The 22,864-nt window shown below is 46.4% G+C and overlaps 1 protein-coding gene across 1 annotated transcript; it reads left to right on the plus strand.

Annotated features, from left to right (window-relative positions):
* The first annotated feature begins 5,925 nt into the window (after positions 1 to 5,925).
* LOC118226542 (tyrosine-protein kinase ZAP-70) lies at positions 5,926 to 20,673 on the plus strand. The gene is made up of 12 exons (XM_035416278.1): positions 5,926 to 6,379; positions 7,264 to 7,424; positions 9,809 to 9,947; positions 10,498 to 10,579; positions 10,812 to 10,837; positions 11,225 to 11,267; positions 11,840 to 12,032; positions 13,755 to 13,961; positions 15,371 to 15,563; positions 18,137 to 18,277; positions 18,922 to 19,034; positions 20,290 to 20,673. The coding sequence occupies exons 1-12, from the start codon at positions 5,978 to 5,980 to the stop codon at positions 20,420 to 20,422; spliced, it is 1,833 nt and encodes a 610-aa protein (XP_035272169.1). The 5' UTR covers positions 5,926 to 5,977; the 3' UTR covers positions 20,423 to 20,673.
* The last annotated feature ends 2,191 nt before the right edge of the window (positions 20,674 to 22,864 follow it).

A 22,864-nucleotide genomic window follows, 5' to 3' on the forward strand; every position in this document is an offset into this window, starting at 1 on the left:
GCGTCCTCGGCAGCCCCTGTGCTCCTGTGCCCCTGCAGCCGCCGAGGCGTCTCCCGGGGGGGGGGGGGGAGGGGTCAGCTGAGCCGCCTGGCCTTGATGTGGTCGCGGGGAGACCTTAGCCGCGGGGAGACCTTAGCCTCGGGCGACCTTAGCCGCGGGAGATTGTAGCCTCGAGAGATCTTAGCCACGGGAGATCTTAGCCGCGGGAGATCTTAGCCGCGGGGAGACCTTAGCCTCGGGAGATCTTAGCCGTGGGAGATCTTAGCCGCGGGAGATCTTAGCCGCGGGGAGACCTTAGCCGCGGGAGACCTTAGCCACGGGAGATCTTAGCCGTGGGAGATCTTAGCCGCGGGAGATCTTAGCCGCGGGAGATCTTAGCCGCGGGAGATCTTAGCCGTGGGAGATCTTAGCTGCGGGAGATCTTAGCCACGGGAGATCTTAGCCGCGGGAGATCTTAGCCATGGGAGATCTTAGCCGCGGGAGATCTTAGCCACGGGAGATCCTAGCCTCGGGAGATCTTAGCCACAGGAGATTCTAGCCTCAGGAGATCTTAGCCGCAGGGAGACCTTAGCCGCGGGAGATCTTAGCCGCGGGGAGACCTTAGCCGCGGGAGATCTTAGCCGTGGGAGATCTTAGCCGTGGGAGATCTTAGCCGCGGGAGATCTTAGCCGCGGGAGACCTTAGCCGCGGGAGATCTTAGCCACGGGAGATCTTAGCCTCGGGAGTTCCTAGCCGCGGGAGGTCCTAGCCGCGGCCACGCGGTAGTACTCTGTGTGGGCGCGCGGTGTGGGAGCCAGGCCCAGGCTATACTATACGTCTGCTGTCCAGGAGGCCGAGGGGGGTCAAGGGGGGGCAGGGGAAGCCCCAGGAAGCAGGGGGCCCACAATAACCACGGTTGACACTGTAAAAGAGCTTGGGTTGCCCCACAGTAAAACGTCCTGTGTTAATTCAACTCTTAGCAGTGTTGATTCAACTCTTAACAGATAGCACTTTGGTCCCACTCAGGTGGAATGTGAGGCCAAATGTTATTCTGTTAAGAGTTGAATTAACACTGTTGAGAGTTAAATTAACACTGGACATAAATGTTTCAACATCCCCCCCCCCCCCCCGCTTATTCCCCTGCCTCAGCCTGTGTTCAGTTCAGGTCAGTTCATAGCATCAGTCGAGCACAGTGGATGACTTTACGATGTAGAAAGGTGTGGAGGAAGAGGAGGAGGAGGAGGAGGAGTAGGGGGGGAAAAAGTGTTTTGTTGCAATGTGTCAACGAAAACAAAACCTGTGTTGGCACACAAAAAAAAACATTTCTGAGCAAAGTGTGTCATAAATAAATGGAAAAAAGGGGGCCATTTTTGGTATTTTTGAATTTTTAACGTGAAAACGTTTTTCTGAAACCTACAGCCAACCTTTCAACCATCAGATCACTGGAAAATGCTGCAGTGCAGTCAGTGTTTTTGGCTTAATCATACGGAAAATGCAGAGCACAGAGGAAGTCTGGAGGTGAAGTGGTGGGCGAGGTGGCCAATTTTCACGAAAAATCAGTGAAAGTAACTAGTCACAGAGAGCGCCGCCCACGCATCTGAGTTTAGCTAGTCGGTCAAAATGCACATGTAGGAAAATAACCGGATGAAGAGATGGATTCGTAGCCCGAGAACTGGGGAGTTTTGGTCGGAGGAACGCAATAATGTGTCAAAAGAAATTCAACAGAGACGACATTTCGTTTTGTTTTTTTTTGGCGTGTTTTTTGTGTTTTAGGCTGCTAACATGGTTCTGTACGGTGCATCAGTAACACATGACCCAGAGATGTTGCCTGATTGGGTTCAGAAACATCTCCAGACTCCAGACGTACACTAGGGTGTCTTTGATACTGTCTCTAGTGCACCATGTGATCTGCTGTATTCTCAGAAAAAAAAAATGTTATGCTAACATTTCCAATGCACTCACTGGCCACTTCATTAGGTGACAGGAGTGGCACCCGGTGTGGTCTACTGCTGCTGTAGCCCATCTGCTTCAAGGTTTGACGTGGTGTGCGTTCAGAGATGCTCTTCTGCATACCTCGGTTGTAACGAGTGGTTATTTGAGTTACTGTTGCCTTGCATTTTTCGCCCAGAGAACTGCCGCTCACTAGAACGAACTCCCCGTCCCTCTCCGAACCTCCCCCTCACTATCCATCTTCCGCCGTGGCCTGAAGACTCATCTCTTCAGACTATACCTAGAATAACCACCACCACGCTGTGTATATATATATTTAAAAAAAAAAAAAAAACCCTTTTTCCTGTCACTTGTTACATGTTGCCCCATCCCTGCACTTCTTGGTAAATTGTATTTGTCCTAATACTCTAGCTTATTCTTCTGCCTAGTCTGGCTTTGCAGATGTTGACCAGGATAGTGTTCTTTGTTCTCGGCTAGAAATAGCTTTACAAAATAAGTAATTGTACCTTACTGAACCCGTGTTCAGCAGTTGTCTACGATCATGAAAATGCACTTTTTTGTACGTCGCTTTGGATAAAAGCGTCTGCTAAATGAATGTAATGTAATGTAATGTAGATATTTTCTTTTTTTCGGACCATTCTCTGTAAAGCCTAGAGATGGTTGTGTGTGAAAATCCCAGTAGATCAGCAGTTTCTGAAATACTCAAACCAGCCCGTCTGGCACCAACAGCCGTGCCATGTTCAAAGTCACTTAAATCACCTTTCTTTCCCATTCTGATGCTTGGTTTGAACTTCGGCAGATCGTCTTGACCATGTGTACACGCCTAAATGCATTGAGTTGCTGCCACGTGATTGGCTGATTAGATATTTGTGTTAACGGGTGCAGTTTGTAGTTGAACGGGTGTACCTAATGAAGTGGCCAGTGAGTGAACATACTATGATTATGGTTATAAAGTGCTGTTTGACAGACAATTATTTTAGTGTTTTTAATGAACACGGTCTGTCACTTTTTGCACCTGCTGCAGTTTACACACAGCCCTTGTTTCCCAGATAGCGGTGTGTGATTCTGGAGACACGCTCCCCCAGGTAACGAAAAAAAATCTGTCTGTTGACACCAGCTGACACCAGTATTTTCCACTGGTTATCAGATTAATCTCCTCACCAAGTACCGTACACTGCATGTGATGCTGATCCCAGTGTCTATTTATGGTCTGTTTTCTTTCAACACTGCACTGTGGTATTTCTTTAAAAAGGGTGTGCATTTCAGTAAACATTGCGTTTGTTGTTGTTGTTGTTGTTTGGCTTTTACCATCGTTTTCTTCTGCTCTACTTTTATAAAAAAATTAGGAATGACCGTGACCCTTTTCTGCGGTTAACATGCAGTTCGTCTGTGAATATTTTCATTTTTTAAATGAGTTTGTCTATTGGGGGCTGCTGGGTGGCTCATCCCGTTAACGCCTTGTTCTCTAGTGCATGGGATGGGACCCACGGTTCGCTGCAGAATCTGGACTCTGGTGGCGGCAGCTATGCAGGACGAAATACCAGCAAACATTTAAACGAATAAACGAACAAATAAACAAATAAAGTTTGGCTATGACTTGAAACAAAATATTCCCTTAGACGCATTTTTGTGTATTTGGGCGTGCAGAGAATACAAAAATCCCGCTGACCCTTTTGCAAGACGGGCCGACGGGTTTTGTCCTGACAGTCGCTGCTTTCCTGTGATGTCACAGGGCCGAAAAGGCTGTCTTAACGAGTGTGATGTCACAGGGCCGAAGAGGCTGTCTTAACGAGTGTGATGTCACAGGGCCGAAAAGGCTGTCTTAACGAGTGTGATGTCACAGTGCCAAAAAGGCTGTCTTAACGAGTGTCGTGGTCATGTAACGAGACTGAAAATCTTACTTTCCTCTCTTCAGTAGAAAATATCAGCTTGTTTTAAATTACTTTTGCTTGTCAAGTGAAATTGTGTTACCCCATTGGCAAATATTGAAATTAGTCTAACTGTCTCAGCTCATTGGTAATCTTTTCCTCCGATTAAGCTGAAAAGTACCAGAAATAATATTTTAATTCTAAAATTCTTGTTAAGACTGACATTTTTTTTTGACTGTTTTTTTTTTTTTACAGTGCAACTTTCCCTTTTCTATAGTTTCTGTTACAAATTAGTCATACTGTCAGTCCCAGCAAAACATGTCAGTCGTTGAATTCAAGCAAACGTCTTTATAGCGAGGATGAGGCCACTTTTTTTTAAAATGATGCACGTGTGCATCATAGCGAATAAACAGCTTCCTTGCCAGAAACTGATAATGAAGAAGCGGCTTGGAGTCAGAGCCAGCCTGTGCTAACCTGTCGGCTGAGCCAAGGAACATTCTAGAACCTCAAGCACCTGCTTGAAGGCAGACTGAAGGCATTACGGCTGGAGGTTTGGGGAGGGGGGGATGGGGGCGGGACGCGGGGGGGAGGGGCGGGGTGGTGGTGGTAGTGGGGGCGGCTGTTGAACTTCCTGTCGTGGTTGCTCTCAGCTGTGTTCGATCTGTGCCATTATACAGCAGCACACACACACACAGCACACAGCACACAAACACACACAGACACACACACGCACGCATGCACAGCACACACACACACACACACACACAAACACACACAGACACACACACGCACGCATGCACAGCACACACACACACTGTGCACACAGCACACAAACACACACAGACACACACATGCACGCATGCACAGCACACACACACACACACACACAGATAGCACACACTCCTCTGTATGTCTGTCTGTGTGTGTGCACATGTGTGTGTGTGTGTGTGTGTGTGTATATGTGTGAAACTGAAGCTGAACTGCTAAATAAAAACTGCTGCACATGCCCTACGCTGTTTGTGAGAATCTAGCTTCCACGCAAAAAGCATATTTCCACTAAGGATATTTCAGAAAGATCATCTGTTACAGCATTTATTTTTGTGCTGCTCTAACTGACTGTTTATCGCCCCCGTGCTCCTTCTGTGTGACACCGTCCTCTGTTTACGAGAGAGCATCTCTGTTAATAACTCCCCCCCCCCCCCCCCACCGGGGTTAGTAGAGGCTAATAAAGTGGTTGTTGAAGTGTTTGAACTTCTGAGTGAGTTTTCCAGTGTGGAGAAGCCATTTACTGTAACCTCCCCCACGCAAGCATGTTATGAGGAAAAGCCAAGAGGCAGTGTCTCATTTTGTGGGTTCCCTCTATACAAACAATGTTTCCCTGCAAGAAAAACAAAAAATAATTAGCAAGCGTTTTAGTCTTATGTTTAGACTTAAAATCATATTTATATTGCTTTTTCCTTTATAAGGTAAAAAGATTACGAAAGGTGAGACAGTGTGACTCGTTCAAGATTTGCCAGTGGGGTAAGATAATTTCTCTTGTCAAGCAAAAAGCAACTTAAAGAAATTCTTATTTTGTACTTCAGAGAAAGAAGTAAGATTTTTTGTGTCATTACAAGACTAAAACACTTGTTTGGGATAGCCTTTTATTGCAGCGTACTCTCTGACTGATAAATACTGGTGGTATTATTTACTGTTTATGATTATTAATATTTCTCTTTCTTGTTGTCTCTCTCATAATGTCTGAATCCCATCATCAGCCCGGATATCCTAAAAATAGAAAATCTGCAAAGGAAACAGCAAATGCTGAGAAGACAGTCACTATCTGATCATCAATCAGAAATACCATCTCCCGCTCCCTGACCCCCAACGCGCACACAAACACACAGACACACAGCGCGTACACACACACACAAACACACAGCGCATACACACACACACAGCGCACACACACACACACACACACGCGCGCACACACGCACACGCACACACACACACAGCGCGCACAAACACACACACACACGCGCACACACACACACGCGCACACACACACACGCACACACACACACACACGCACACGCACACACACACACAGCGCGCACAAACACACACACACACAGCACGCACACACACACAGCGCACACACACAAACACACACACGCACACGCACACAGACGCCCGCCATGTCGGACCCCGCCGCGGACCTCCCCTTCTTCTACGGCAGCATCAGCCGCTCGGAGGCGGAGGAGTGCCTGAAGCTGGCGGGCATGGCGGACGGGCTGTTCCTGCTGCGGCAGTGCCTGCGCAGCCTGGGCGGCTACGTGCTGTCGCTGGTGTGGAACCTGCAGTTCCACCACTACTCGGTGGAGAAGCAGCTCAACGGCACCTACTGCATCGCCGGCGGCAAGCCGCACTGCGGCCCGGCGGAGCTGTGCGAGTACTACAGCAAGGACTCCGACGGCCTGGTCAGCACCCTGCGCCGGCCCTGCCTGCGGCCCGCCGAAACGCCCGTCCGCACCGGCGTCTTCGAGAGCCTGCGCGACAACATGCTGCGCGAGTACGTCCGCCAGACCTGGCACCTGGAGGTGAGGCCCGCCCGCGCTGACATTACATTACCTTACGTTACAGGCATTACATTACATTACAGGCATTACATTACATATATTACATTACATTACAGGCATTACATTACATTACAGACATTACATACATTACATACATTACATTACATTACATTACAGTACATTACATTACAGTACAGGCATTACATTACATTACATTACATATATTACATTACAGGCATTACATTACATTACATACATTACATTACAGGCATTACATTACATTACATTACATTACAGGCATTTGGCAGACGCTCTTATCCAGAGCGACGTACAGCAAAGTGTATAACCATAACCAGGAACAGGTGTGTCGAAAACCCCAGAGGGAAGTACAGTTCCAAGTGCAGGGAACGACCGCGTAGTTTAACTTGGACCCTGTAGGTTAGTCCGTTGAACACAAACAACTGAAAGGACCTAAAGGAAAACCACACACCGCCCTCACACGGTCTGCACACCCCTGCAACGGGGTAACCTTTTTTTATTTTTTAAACCTTTATTTAACCAGGGAAGGTCCCATTGAGATTAAAAATCTCTTTTCCAAGGGAGCCCTGGTCTAGACAGGCAGCAGCACAAAAATGTTGCAAATAAGACAAATCAGTACAACAAACAATTAGCACTACAATAAAAACAATCAACAACAATGTGCAATAAAAGCAACACACCGAAATTCAGTTCAAACACCGACATCTTATCGATTCCCCCTACAGTTCTTGAATCATGGATTTAAATGCATTCAACGTCTTGGGCCTGGTCCTGAACTGTCTGTCCATCCGTCCGCCCGTCTGTCTGTCTGTCCGTCCGTTCGTCCGTCCGTCTGTCTGTCTGTCCGTCCGTCCCCACGGCCGCAGGGGGAGGCCATGGAGCAGGCCATCATCAGCCAGGCCCCTCAGCTGGAGAAGCTGATCGCCACCACCGCCCACGAGAAGATGCCCTGGTACCACGGCAAGATCGCGCGGCAGGAGGGCGAGCGGCGGCTCTACTCCGGCGCGCAGCCGGACGGCAAGTTCCTGTGAGTACCCGTCGCGCTTCCTGTGGAGTCCCAGCTACCGTGTCTTTGAAAGCCTCTGAAGAATGGAATGTTTCTGTTTTGTTTTCCCTGAAATTCTACATCGGAGTTCTAGAACTCCGTTGCTTTCAGTCACCGGTAGTGACTGTGACATCAGCGTTAGAACGTTCAGTTAAGAACATTCTAATCACGTGCTCGCTATCTCATCGCCTCAGAGGGTTAAACCTCTGGTATTCCTTCCAGTTCTCAAAAGTGAAAAAGAAAACGCACGCCTTGTTTTAGCGAGGTGCAGACCAGAAGGACACGCAAGTGAAACTTAAAAAGAAAAAAAAGAAAGAAGGGTCACACACTCTGTTTACTCCAATGCAGAAAATTGACATTCATTGTTTTTAGGATCTATTCAATAGTGATGACTTTTTTGCCTAGTTTGTAACCTGGTTCTGTCTTCTTTGTTTTATGCTCTATTGAGTTATGCATATTATGTATAAGATAGTGATTCTTATGAAGGAATTCCTATTGAATAGATCCTAAAAACATTGAATGTCTATTTTTGTAATGCTTATTTTTGTAAAGTGGAAATAATTGAATTGATTGTGTGTTCTTTCATAACTCTATGTGTAGATTCCTGTTTAAACACCACGTGATCGTGATTGTCTGTCTCACAGGTGCATCCAATTTGTCAGTAACTTATACGTGTGCGTGAGAACTGCTGTGCTGAAGCCCTGACGAAGGCAGCTTGCTGCCGAAACGTTGGAGATAAAAATCTGCATTGGAGTAAACAGAGTGTGCGACCCTTCTTTCTCTTTTTAAGTATTCCTTCCATTCTCACCGCTGTTTAAATGCAGGAAGGGGCTGCCGGGTGGCGCATTCGGTTAAGGCCCCGCTATGTGGTGCGTGGATGCGCCCCCACAGTCTCGGGCAGAATCCGGAACCCGTGCCATTGCTGACATTGGCCGGTAGCTCCACAGGGGCGACACCACCCAATTGGCAATTGGGTCGCCCAAGTGTTTGAGAGGATTCGGTTGGTTATAGGTCTGCATTTAATCGCTCTCTGGCGACCTCTGCTGGTGGATTGGGCGCCCGTCCAATGCTGCGTATGAAAGGTCTTCCTCTGACTTCGCTCTATGCTCCATGCTATAGCTGTGGTCTGCAGTGTGAACAGAAGCAGACTTTTTTTTCCGTTTTCAGAGGAGTGTTATGTCTACACTCACCCGCATCCGCTGTGGGGTTTGAGCACGAACGCACGCGTCTGCGGATGATTGGGAGTTTCAAATTCAGGTGAAAATTGGATGCATTCGGTCCCATGCTGGGCGCCAAATTTTTTATTTTCATTTTTTAAAGAAGAGAATACGAAGCCAAGGAATCTGGCGAGCCCATAGACTCTATAGCATGACTTCACTCAAAGTCGTGATCTTGTGTGGGTGGCGCTCTAATTAGATACGACGCATACGTAGATTCTCCATTACATCTGCGGCACCATTTTGTTTCCCTCTTTAACTGTTGACCGTGGGCCAGAGGGCTGAGGGTGGACTCCCTTCAACATCCGGGAGCTTTTTTTCCATGCCACTGTTTGATCCTTTTTCCCTTTCTTTGTTTCTTCCCAATGCGGAGTTATTTTTTTAACTTGCATTGGCGGTTTGTTTGTGGGGTTCCGTCTTGCCTAATTATATCTATTTCCTGTTTTTCTGTACAGCGTCTTTGTGGCAGTTTCTCTGTAAAAAAAACAAACCAAAAAAAAAAAAAAACGATACAAACAGAACTGAATCTCGGAAACTATAACGGAAACTATAAATATTCTCGTTCGAGAACAGTCTGTCTCATCCTTTGCCCAGTCTTTATAGTGGCTATCAGTACATATTTTGTCCAAAGTGTTTAGAGGGGGAGTCGATAATTGGGAACCGTTTTAACAAATTACAGTAAGTAGTAAAAACCCAATATATCGGGGGATAAAACTGAATGTGTGGCGTTGGCCTCCTGTCAGGGGCGGGGGGGGGAGGGGCGACCAGCGAGGCACCGTCTCTGTTATTTGTGTTGTTAGCCATTTTTGTTCTGATTACTTTCCTTATTAGTGCTTATCATTCAACTCATAGGCCTTCTGTAGGTTTCCCCCTATTTAAAAATGACATATTTATTTTTTCTGCTATATAAATTGTATGTCTTATGCGTCATTGTTGATTGTTTCACTGTGAATTATATTACATCACTGCCATTTAGGACATGCCCTTATCCAGATCCATTTACACAGCCGGAAGAAATATACTGAAGAAATCCATGCAAAGTGCCTTTCTCAAGAGTGCCAACTGCGGTGTCCTACATGGGAATCGAACCTGCGACCTGTCGGTTACAAGCCCAGGTCCCTGTTCATACGCGCACGTTTCGTTCCTCAGAGTTAGAGATCGCGAGGAGTCGGGAACCTTCGCCCTGTCTCTGATGTACGGCAAGACGACCTACCACTACCAGATCCTGCAGGACAAGTCCGGGAAGTACTCCATGCCCGAGGGAACCAAGTTCGATACCGTCTGGCAGGTCGGTTCGCCCACCCCTAAAGGACCAACTATACACCACCACGCCTGTGAATCGGCAGGAGAAAAAAATAACTTTCAGTGTTCAATTCTTTTTTTTTAATTCTTTTTTTTTGACATTATACAACTGTCAAAAACATGTTGCAGTGAAAATATTGAACAAATATATTGAATTTATTGAATGTACCTTGTAGGGTGCTGTATGTTTTTAGCACAGTAGAAAATATAGTTTATAGATTAAGATCAGAGGCTTGTGTCCCCTACAGAGGGAAAAAATGAATTGCTGGGTCTTAGGAGGATCTATATATATACTATATATAAAAATTGATTTCATTGGTAGGACAGCCATAGACAGGCCCACTGGTAGTATTGTCTCTGTGCATCTTTTATCGTAACTTTGTTTTATGGGTTCCTTATCCGTTAAAAGAAGGATGTATATTAGTTTGATTGCTGATTTTGAGGTATAAATGAGCTTCTCTGGTCTCTCTCCCTAACCCCCTCTCTCCCCCTCTCTCCTCCTCTCTCCATCTCTCTCTCTCTCTCTGCCCCTGCAGTTGGTGGAGTACCTCAAGATGAAGCCTGATGGATTAGTGACCATATTGCGTGAAGCCTGCGTGAACCCCAACTGCGCCATGGGTATTGTAGTTCTGTTGCATTCATTCGTACTCAACATCAGTTATGTTCTGCAGGGCTTTGGGACTATGTTTTTTTGTAAATGGCTAATATGATAAAGATTTATTGGCTGGTTGGAACTGAGAACAAAGGTAAGAAGAACCTTCATGTGCTGGCTGGTTTTATGACATTAAATTAAACAACTGACCGAAATATAATATAGCATTGACTAACTCTCTCCATCCCTGTCTTTAAGCTGCCACACCTACAGTGCCGCCAGTTGTAAGTACTGACCCGAGAGCAAATGCTTTTTTTGTCTCTGTTTTACATTTACATTTTAGATTCTTACCAGATGCTCTTATCCACAGCAACATTACACCGCTTTAATTCAAACAATACATTTACACAGCTGGCTATGTTCTCAAGCGGTTCAGGTGAACTGCTGGCTATAACAGCAGTGCCTGATCTGAGAATTAAACCTACAGCCTTTCAGTTACAAACCGTTTACTAAGCATTATGCTACACTGCTGCCCTGGTTTTGCAGATGAATGTAAGGAAAGGGCGGTTGGATATTTTAACAACATTAATTTATGTGTATTTATGTGTTATACACATGTGCCTGTCAATTGTAAAAAAAAAATTTTAAAAAACATTCCTGGTTCTTTCCAGAGGAGAACCCCTCAACCAAATGGATACACACCGCCACCTAAAGGTTAGTCTATGTCAGTGCGGCTCGAAACTGAAATAAATCATAAGGCTTTTTTTTTTTTTTTTTAATCTCTGGCGACTCTCTGGAACCTCTCTCTTCTCTAATGCTTTTCATTCTTTTAAAACACCACCTTTGCGTGCTGGAACATTGTTTACTTGGTTGTGTGGTAGCGTCTATATGCATTGCTGTCCCTTTTTTACCTGTGCGTTTCAGTATTTTTACCTAATAAAAAATAATACCTGAATGTATAGTGTTGTATTTAACTTAGCAGGCTCTCTTATGCATGGCAACTTACACAGCTGAAATCCTTTAAATACAATCCATTTACACAGCTCGATTTTTATTGAAGGAGTTCAGATTAAGTATCTGAGCACATACGTGCAACAGCAGTGCACCACCTGGGAGTTAAGCTGGCAACCTCTTTTCCATAACCATTGTTAGAAACTTTATGTTTTTTAAAAATAAACCTACGTAACAGCGGGGGCAGCAATGATTGGACGTTGAGGTTTAACGGAGCCCTGTGATTGGCTGTCCCGGTTTAACGGAGCCCTGTGATTGGCTGTCCTTGCGTAAAGCCCTGGAGACCCTGCCGGCGGACCGGCGCACGCTGCCCATGGACACCAGCGTGTACGAGAGCCCGTACAGCGACCCCGAGGCCCTGAAGGAGAAGAAGCTCTTCCTGAAGCGCGAGCAGCTCATGATCGACGAGGTGGAGCTGGGGTCCGGGAACTTCGGCTGCGTGAAGAAGGGGGTCTACAAGATGAGAAAGTGAGGAGGAGGGGGTCGAGGGGGGGTGGCGCAAAGCAACCTAGAGGGAGGCAGGGGGCGGGGGGGGGGGAGGGGGGCAAATTAAAAACAGAGTGGGAGGTATCATTGTTCCTGGTTTAATGTGTTTTGCAGATCTGGGGTCAATTCCATGTTCTCTTCAGTAATTGAAAAAACCCTGGTTCTCTGGTTCTCTGGTTCTTTGGTTCTCTGTTTCTCTGGTTCTTTGGTTCTCTGGTTTTTTGGTTCTCTGGTTCTTTGGTTCTCTGGTTCTCTGGTTCTCTGGTAGTTTCACACCCGATCAAGCTCTCAAGATGAAAAAAATGCAGCGGAACAGCAGAAGAACTGTGTGTGAGTCTGACGCTGAGCCGTGAGACTGATGTCTTTAATTACTATATTGGCCACCAAACTGAGTTTGTGCAGCTCGGAGCAGCGAAAACAGAACGGAATGCGAGACAGAAATGAAATCCAGAGACGCTGGCAGCCTGACAAAAAAAAAAAAAAAGTTCCAAATGTCTTGACATTTGTGTAAATCTGTACAAACTGCCAATATTTCCCTTGACATTGGAAAGCGTTTAGACAGGCAAAAAAAATTCACGCGAAGAAATTTGGAGGCTGTTCTTGCAAAAGATTCATATCGGCATATGCTCAACATGTTACAGCCAGTCTTCCAGAGAGAGGGTGTGTAGGGGGGGGAGGGGAGGGGTACAAAATGGCCCCCGCAGTACAAAATGATGGCGACCGTACACCTCAGCCCCTGGCCTCCAGCCTAACTGCAGCTCCATCACCTGTCCTGTCGGTCAGTGCCACGCTGTAGAATGAAAAACCCCCCCGGCCAGCAGCACACTTTAGCACACTTTAGAGCCACCCTTTCAACCCAGGAGACCCCTGTCATAAATGGTAAATGGACTGCATTTATATAGCGCTTTTATCCAAAGCGCTTTACAATTGATGCCTCTCATTCACCAGAGCAGTTAGGGGTTAGGTGTCTTGCTCAAGGACACTTCGACACGCCCAGGGCGGGGTTTGAACTGGCAACCCTCCGACTGCCAGACAATCGGTCTTACCTCCTGAGCCATGTCGCCCCCGTCGTAAGTGACATTCTTTCGTACGTGTAAATGTAGCGGCGTCTCGTGGTGGAGCCCATAGAGAGCCGTCCACGTGAGCTGTAACGCCTGTGGTCTGAATCTGGCCACTTACGTGTCACATGTCTCTACCTCTTCCTGTCTCTCTCTGCGCTGTCCCGTCCAAGAACAAAAACCCTAAACAAGACTATATATGGTCATTGGCTATGAAGTCTGGCTTGGGACCGCCTGCGGTACCTTCACGGACCCCCCCGGTCGTACACCTGCTGTTGTAAACCCCGAGTTTAGAGGAGAGATATTGCTTGTTTTCATCGCTATCTAGCGACCCCTGCTGGTCGATCTGGTTGCCCGCGAGGTGCACGCTAAAGCCACATATGAATAGTCTTCCTCTGACCTCTGACTCCACCCTGTGCAAGCTTAGCCTTAGTCTGGCGAGTGAGAGGAAGCAGCAGGCGCCACCATGTGTTTCGGAGGGGTACTGCGGTTTGTCTACACGCTCTCAAAACAGCACTGGGGGTTTGCACGTGAACCCATGGTTGGGCAGACAGCTGGGTATTTCAAATGAAGGTGTGAAAGTTGAGTTCCAAATTTTTTTTTTATAACCCTTCTAAGCTGACCCCCCCCCCATGTGCCGTTCCAGGAAGCACATCGACGTGGCGATCAAGGTGCTGAAGAGCGAGAACGAGAAGTCGGTGAAGGACGAGATGATGAAGGAGGCGGAGATCATGCACCAGCTGGACAACCCCTACATCGTGCGCATGATCGGCCTCTGCGAGGCCGAGAACCTCATGCTGGTCATGGAGATGGCTTCCTGCGGGCCGCTCAACAAGTTCCTGTCCTCCAAGAAGTGAGTTCCCCTCCAGCAAAGCTCCTCTCATTGTCATGGTCTCCCCCCGGGGGCTGCTGGGCGGCTCTTCCTGTTTGAGGTGCTTCTCCAGTGTGTTGGACAGGGTCCTGCGGTCTGGTACTGGACTCGGGCCGTGCCGGTACCGACCCAGATAACGAGCGACTGCGGCCCGGGTCTGCCCGGATTCCGGCCTAGGCTGTGCTGACTTCGGGCCCAGAATCGGCGCTGATCCGGCCCGGGGTCGCCTGCGGTCCGGGAGCTGAGGCTGGGTGGTTCCCAGGTCCAGCGGGAGGGAGCCAGTTGACCGACAATCAATCATGGTGGAAGCCATAGATTGTTTTTCAGGTTGAACAGAGTATAAAAAAAGCAAGCCTGCATTATATGTGATGTAGACACAAGCAAATTAATATTTTAAATACAGTGGTTGTGATGGTGTTGTGATGACTTTTCTGCCTTCATTTATGGCCCCTTTATGAATATTCATAACGCAATCACCACACTCAGAGATGCAATAGTTTGCAGAGACAGGACTGTTAAGCACGTTGAGCCGGTCATCTGGTGAGTTTATATAACATCTGTGCTGCAAGTCACAGCTGGTGGACTGCTTGAGAGAGCATGGCGGAATGTGACCTGTTGCACGCTGTAGTAGACCTCCCGGTGATTTATTAACAAACAAACAGTGCTTAAACCTACATGGGGAACCCGGTAAAGACTGTGTTGGTTGCGACATTGGTTGTTGATTAATAATTTAGAACTCTCTGAACTCTTTAAAGTGCATTCCTTTTCCTCCAAATTCAAAGCTTTTTTTAGATGTGATGCACCTCAAGGATCTGTCTTGGAACTCACTCACACACACATACACTCACTCACTCACTCACTCGACATAGCGACAATGGGGCGACATAGCTCAGGAGGTAAGAGCGGTTGTCTGGCAGTCGGAGGGTTGCCGGTTCAAACCCCGCCCTGGGCGTGTCGAAGTGTCCTCGAGCAAGACACCTAACCCCTAACCCCTAACTGCTCTGGCGAATGAGAGGCATCAATTGTAAAGCGCTTTGGATAAAAGCGCTATATAAATGCAGTCCATTTACCACTCACACACACACACACACTCGCTCACTCACTCACTCACACACACACTCATTCACTCACGCACTCACTCACTCACACAACCACACATACACGCACTCACACACTTACTCACTCACACACTCACATTTAGCAGGCTAAAGATTCTCCACTAGGGGGAGCTATTAGCACTCACCATGCTTCGCATCACTGACACCGTCCTTCTTAACCCTGTACCCCGTGCAGTGCACGACACCGGATTTTCGTGTGTCAGTGTTGCCGCTGCACGGTGGAGCGTCCAGTCGGTAAGCAGGCCTGTCTGTGCTTGTTGTGTCACCTGACAGAGAGCAGATCTCTGTGGAGAACGTTGTGGAGCTGATGCACCAGGTGTCCCTGGGCATGCTGTACCTGGAGGAGAACAACTTCGTGCACCGGGACCTGGCTGCCCGCAACGTGCTGCTGGTCAACCAGCACTACGCCAAGATCAGCGACTTCGGCCTATCCAAGGCCCTGGGGGCCGATGACAACTACTACAAGGTGGGCGTGCCTGTCAGCTACGTGTGCTGCGGGTCATCATTATGCTGCCGGGCCGTGTGCTGCGGGTCATCATTATGCTGCCGGGCCATGTGCTGCGGGTCATCATTATGCTGCTGGGCCGTGTGCTGCGGGTCATCATTATGCTGCCGGGCCGTGTGCTGCGGGTCATCATTATGCTGCCGGGCCGTGTGCTGCGGGTCATCATTATGCTGCTGTGTGCTGCGGGTCATCATTATGCTGCCGGGCTGTGTGCTGCGGGTCATCATTATGCTGCTGTGTGCTGCGGGTCATCATTATGCTGCCGGGCTGTGTGCTGCGGGTCATCATTATGCTGCCGGGGCTATCTGGGGTCATAAACTATGAGTTACAACCAAGCGGCCAAAACCAGATTTCGTTTTTGAAGCTCATTTCCTGGTGTTGTAGTTCCTGGTTGCTCACTAGCGCCACTACGGATGGCTCCAGTATAGGTGTTTTCATATCCGGTTTCCATGTAAGTCTACGGTACAAATGCGATCAAAATACAAAGTCAATAATTTTTTCTCACAAGAACAAATAGTCATAATAGGTGTATTTTATTCGCCTTATGACTGTCCATGGGTCGATTTCATGATTTATTGCGTCATTTGGGCACAGTGCCAATATTTGTTCTGGACCAATGAGGTACAGCTTGCGTCACTTCCGGATTACTGCGGAGGACTGAGCTACAGTAAGGGCTACAATCTGTGGTTACTGGGGTGGGAGGTGGCGTCTCTTGGCCTTGACATTGCGGCTCCGACCACGGTCCACCTGTGCGAAGTCAGAAAATGCAGGCATCCCATTTTGTAGTGGTTTCATTATAGCGTGTGCTATTTACAGCTGCACTAGACGACCATAAAATAATCCTCCTCTGAAGTTTTGGGGTAGCCGAGTCATTTTTACTATTTCCTTTAGCCCACTTAACCAAATAATTCGTTGGCAGAAAGCGTAATCAGCTAACGCTTATTTGCTATATGTGGTAGTCCAGTAGCCTATGCTAAAACAGTTCGCAACTTCGGCTACCAAGCCATTTAACTAGCTAGCTAACCCTAACCGGAAAATATTCCATCTGTCAAACGTGTTTGACGGCTTGTCAGTCGTGTACATTACGTAAATGTCTACCTGGATTAGGCTGCACGAATGTGACAAAGCTAGAAGCTAGCAAGAAAATAATATTAATTAGAAATTCAATGTACATTATTTTTGTCTTTATGCAACAGGTGGAAAACTTGCTCTTCAAAGTGCGTTGTCATATTTACACGCCTGTAGATCAGTTATTAAAATACTTGGTAGATGTGTTAAACACCGCTGACAGTGTTAATTTTTATTCGGTAGAAAGTGACTTGCGAACGATCGGTCAGCTAGCGTCACCCAGCAAGTGAACACCACAAACGACGATGGAGTAGCTAGTAGCAGTTACTGGCTCATTAACTGACTGTGGCGAAAACCTACGACGATAACTTGCTCGGTTAACAGCAGGTCTACCAGACAGTTATACGAAAATTAGCCTAGTCAAATCATCAGTAGCCTACACATCTCCGATTGATTGACCATCAGTGTAGTCAATGTTCTTCCCCTGTGGTTCATATTGCTAATGCGTGAGCTAACCACGGATAGCCTACCTAGCTCACTGGCAAGCTGTTACGCTAGCTAAGCATATTCGTTTTGCTGAGAAACATAAATTGAAGATAACTGAACATAACTGTATTATTAATGCCATACATATAACGTGATTACATGACACAGTACAGTCACGGATGGAAATTAAACTCCGTAAACATGTGATAATATATTTCAAAACAACGGCAGACAGTCAGCTAGCCTCAAGTTCGTTCTGCAATCTTTCGTTCAGGTTGATGGGCTTTTCCGCACCAGACTGTCAATCACAATATAAAAATCACAAGACCGCTTAACTCTATGGTTTTGGCTCCAAATCGAGAACATGGCCGCGCCCGCTATTGAGCTTCAAAACGTGTTTTACAGACCCACGGAGAGGCAATGGGTGACGTCACAGTAGCTTTGTCCATATTTTTTACAGTCTCTGGTTACAACACAATGAGTTAACCAGATTGCTTGTGCATCATTTGTGTGTGTGTGTGGTTGTGTGTGTGTGTGTGTGTGTGTGTGTATGTTTGTGTGTCTGTGTGTGGTTCTGTGTGTCTGTGTGTCTGTGTGTGGTTGTGTGTGTGTGTGTGTGTGTCTGTGTGTGGTTTGTGTGTGTGTGTGTGTGTGTGTGGTTGTGTGTGTGTGTGGTTGTGTGTGTCTGTGTGTGGTTGTGTGTGTGTGTGTGTGTGTGTGGTTGTGTTTGTGGTTGTGTGTGTGTGTGTGTGTGGTTGTGTGTGTGTGTGCATGTCTGTGTGTGGTTGTGTGTGTGTGTCTGTGTGTGGTTGTGTGTGTGTGTGTGTGTGTGGTTGTGTGTGTGTGTGTCTGTGTGTGTGTGTGCGTGTGTGTGTGGTTGTGTGTGTGTGTGTGTCTGTGTGTCTGTTGTGTGTTTGTGGTTGTGTGTGTGTGTGTTTGTGTGTGGTTTTGTGTGTGTGTGTGTGGTTGTGTGTTTGTAGGCACGCACAGCAGGAAAATGGCCTCTGAAGTGGTACGCTCCAGAATCCATCAACTACCGCAAGTTCTCCAGCAAGAGCGACGTGTGGAGCTACGGCGTCACCATGTGGGAGGCCTTCTCCTATGGCGGAAAGCCTTACAAGGTGGGCCGGCCAATCAGAGGGAGGCACAGACTGGGGTACATCACAGCAGGATATTCACACTGCAGACAAAAGAGCGACTGTGTGGGCCAGCCTGGGGACAACTGTGCCTGATTTCTGAGCTGAAATGCTGCGGCTCTTTCTTTAAGTTAATAGAAATGCTATGTAGCCAACAGCAGGGAATGTGCGGCCGATTACAGAATGTTTTAGAATAAGAATAAAATTAGGTATTTGTCAGGGATTTCCTGGCACGTGAAGAGTCGGAAGAATTTTTAAAAGTTTCAAATTCAAAAAATGTTAGAGATTACTGTACTTGAACCAGTTGTGATATGTACATGCATGTATGCGTGAACGCACACACACTCACACACACATGCACATGCTCACACACACACACACACATGCACATGCACACACTCACACACACACATGCACACACTCACACACACACATGCACACACACACTTACACACGCACACACACTCTTGCTCTCACACACACACAGACACACTCACACACACTCACACACACACACACACACACACACACACACACATTACCCGTGTGTGCTGTGCGTCTTTGCGTCTCTGACCCTGTTCCCCCTCTCTCTCTCTCTTTGTCCTGGCGCACTCGCTTGCGGCTCGCAGAAACTGAAGGGGTCGGAGGTGAACAGTTTCATCGAGGAGGGGAAGCGCTTGCCCAGCCCCCCGGAATGTCCCGAAACCATGTACAGCCTGATGAGGGACTGCTGGACGCACAAGTAAGGATCCCGCGCCGCCGCGCCAGCAAAGGCGCCTCCGGCGTGCGTTCACCACGTTTGGGTTTCAGAAGGAAAAAAAAAATACACTTTCGGTCATCAGACCGTCACCACACATAACCTTAACGCCTGTTTCATTTATTTATTTATTTATTTATTTATTTAGTTTATTTAAACAGGGACAGTGTACAAAGAACATTAACCTTATATAAAACAAGGAAAGATGTAATGTACCGGGTTATAGCAATTTGCTAATTTCCACCCGTAGTCCCTGGGCAGGTAAGTAAGACAGTAAAATAGAAAGTACATTAAACAGTAAAATAAAAAGGACATTAAAAAACAAAGTACAAAATACAAAAATAGTAAAAACATAAAAAACACAGTCATCCCCACATCCCAACTCTAAAACAAAGCGCCACCCCCCCCCCCCCCCCACCCGCCCACAATACTAATTTACTAATGTCTGCAAGTTTGCTGTGTAAGGATCCAATGTTTTGTCATCATGAAGGTACAAATACATGCACCTGGTGGAATTCAACGAGGAAGTCTTCTTTTCACCACGTGATCTCATTTGTTCAGGCGCATGACTCGGTCCGGTACTTTGCACCGAACCAGGCTGACACACCCATGCCGGTCCTCTCAGCTGTAATGATCTTGTGTAGACGGGGCTCTAATAATATAACGGACATGTCAGTCATAACTAGATAATTTTATGGGGGTGTGTCAGTTAACTCATTCCTAATGAACTAATGAAATTGCAGGAGGTTTTAGCAGAAATTACTTCCTTTTCCAGAGGCTCTGGAGATAGATGATCTGGGGTCAAGAATATAGGTCACCTAGAGTCTCGATAGTCACAGGTTAACATTGTCTCACCTGTTGTTGATTTTGTATGTAATTTCGATTTTGTGTGTATTTTACCCCTATTTTAATATATAATATTTAATATATAATAATAAGTTTAACTTTTCACAACATACATTTCTGTTCCATTGTAAAACTCTGAGCTGCTTGTTTGTGTACTTATATAAAAGGTGCTCTATACAGTTTATAATTTAAAAGAATAATAATAATAATAATAATAATATAAATTGTTATTTTTATTGTTGTTATTGCTGTGTTGTTATTAATAAGCAGTTATCACGGGAAGTTACGCTCGGTGTTGTTGTTATTGCTGTTGTTGTTATTAATAAGCAGTTATCAGGGGGAGTTACGCGGGCGAGCGGTGAGTCAGTGACCTGGTTGTCCCTTCTTTCTTCAGTCACGAGGAACGACCGAATTTCGCCAAGGTGGAGGAGAGGATGCGGGCCTACTACTACTCCACCTCCAAGAAGACGCCCCCGGAGGAGAAGCCCGGAGCCGCCGCTGCCTCTGCAGACCCGCTCGGGGTCTAGATCACGCCTCCTCAGTTCTCGGGGCGGGCTCTTTAGCGCCCTCTACGGGCGCCTCTGTGAATAACTGTATCTCAACCCTCCTCCCTCGCCCCCCCACCCCCGCCCGGTCCTGGGGGGTTGCAGGATCTGCTGGTTTGTCGCTATCCCCTTAAAATCGCCAATTGGCCTCGGCCAAACGAAGCAGCTGAGGTCAGCTGACTGTGCAGCAGCCACTTTTAATTGTTTGGTTACGGGTTACGAGTCTTTAAAAAGAAAACGTTTTCCCCACCATAGGCATAGATAAAGATTTTGGGGGAGAAGCAGGGTACACGTCCCCCTCAATATTTAGAACACGTGCATTTGCCCCCCAATAAAAACATGAAAGAAGCAGAGGACTTTTATTTCCACCATAAATTGATGCAGAAAATGCACAAATTGGTGCATAAAAATTCACCAGAATGCAGGAAATGAAGTGTTTGACGCTCAAAATTTCCTGGGTGGTGGGGGAGGGGGGACCCCAGACCCCAGACCCCCCGCTTAACGTGTCCCCCCAAATGTTCAAACGAAACCTACGCCACTGTTCCCCTCAACCCATCGTGATTTCGGCTGAGATCCACTCGATGTGCTAAATCAAAATCAGTCGCGACAAAACAGCGTAACAGACTTGCGAGGCAGGGACGATGGCCGTGTCTCAGCGTAGCCACCGGTCTCAAACAGCCGCTGAAGCTTGTGTGCTGCCAGTGTTATTGTTTCTGTTTTGAATGGTCTTTCTCTGCAAACTTTTGATATAAGAGAAATCTTCTGGTAGGCTACAAGGAGGTTTAAAAGTTTAAACGTCTCTTCAAAGTTTTCACGCGAGAAGCATAATGCAGCTTTATCGTAAAAATGTTATGATTCTGGTAGGATGCCAAGTAGGCTATATAATTTTAATATTTTGAAGGTATTTTTGCTTGGTCTTCAATAGCAATATAGTCTATCGTGTCTTAAAAGGTAGTCAGCGCACCTTTTTAAAAATGTTATGCTCCTTTAGATATTTTAAAATAGTTTGAGGTACACCTAGGCTAAAGTCCTGAAACCTGAACTTGTTTTAACAACCATACTCCATGTAGCAGGGTTTTGGCTGGTTTAATAGATACATGGATATTCAGTTCAGCATGGGAAGCACCCTGAGCCAAAATCTTCCTGCTTTTTGTGTCTTATATTTGTTTTTTTCTCATGCAGATATATATTTAATTGCCTTTCTGAAATAAAAACTATGTGCGCATCATGAATCAAACTATTACAACTACTGATGTATTAACCTATTACTTTTCAACTGCTATGAAAACAGTTTTTTGTTTGAGTTCATTTGAACTTGTATCATTTTTTTGAAATTTTAATAAAAGTATTTCCATTAATTTCAATGTTTATGCATCTCTATTTTTTTTTGAGTTTGTGTGTGTGTGTGTGTGTGTGTGTGAGAGGGAGAGAGAGAGAAAGGACTTAGGGTTACAATTAGGTTAAGGTTAGGCATGTAGTGGTTGGGTTAGGGTTAGAGTAAATGGTAAATGGACTGCATTTATATAGCGCTTTTATCCAAAGCGCATTACAATTGATGCCTCTCATCACCCATTCACACACACACTGCACACACCAACGTTGAAAGGCTGCCATGCAAGGTACCAATCAGCTCATTGGGAGCAATTAGGAGTTAGGTGTCTTGCTCAGGGACAGGGACACTTCGACACGCCCAGGGCGGGGGATCAAACTGGCAACCCTCCGACTGCCAGACAACCGCTCTTACCTCCTGAGCTAGAGGTTACGAAAGGAATGTAAGTCAATGGGAAGTCCTCACAAGTATAGCAATACGAATGCATGTGTGTGTGTGTGTCTGTGCATGCATGTGGTTGTGTGCATGTTCATAGAAATTAGCCAAATTTAATTCAATTAAATAACAAACCGGATTCAAACAACATGAAATATATCCATATCGCATGCTTGTTTCAGAGATTGCTTGTTTAAAAAGGAACAATGTGATTTGGGAAGGTTTAAATGGAGCCTTTCGTTAAAACTTTATTTGGGGGGGGGGGGGGGGGGGGGGGGGATGAGTCTTACGCATTACGAGGCTGTGCATCATGAAATGACTCCTAGGCCTACTGGACGTGTATATTTACATTTCTATTTACAGTCAGATCCTTCAGGACCGTAACCTCGACAAATATCAAATTCGGCATTTTACTTCACTTAGCTAGTACATCAAGTAAATTACATCACCGTGTAGCCCACACAGTGTTCGTGGCATTTAAACCAGTACGTATTTTTCAATCTTAACACAAAGCTGCTCGTCGGTATATATATATATATATACACAGCACATTTTTTATTAGCACGAGGATACACGAACTACTTAACTTTCTGTGAACAAAAAAAATTGACTGAATTAGGCTGCATAGGCTTGCCTCTTCCTCCAAAGACGAGCAGTCC

This window comes from Anguilla anguilla, chromosome 4 (assembly GCF_013347855.1).
Source record: "Anguilla anguilla isolate fAngAng1 chromosome 4, fAngAng1.pri, whole genome shotgun sequence".
NCBI lineage: Eukaryota > Metazoa > Chordata > Actinopteri > Anguilliformes > Anguillidae > Anguilla > Anguilla anguilla.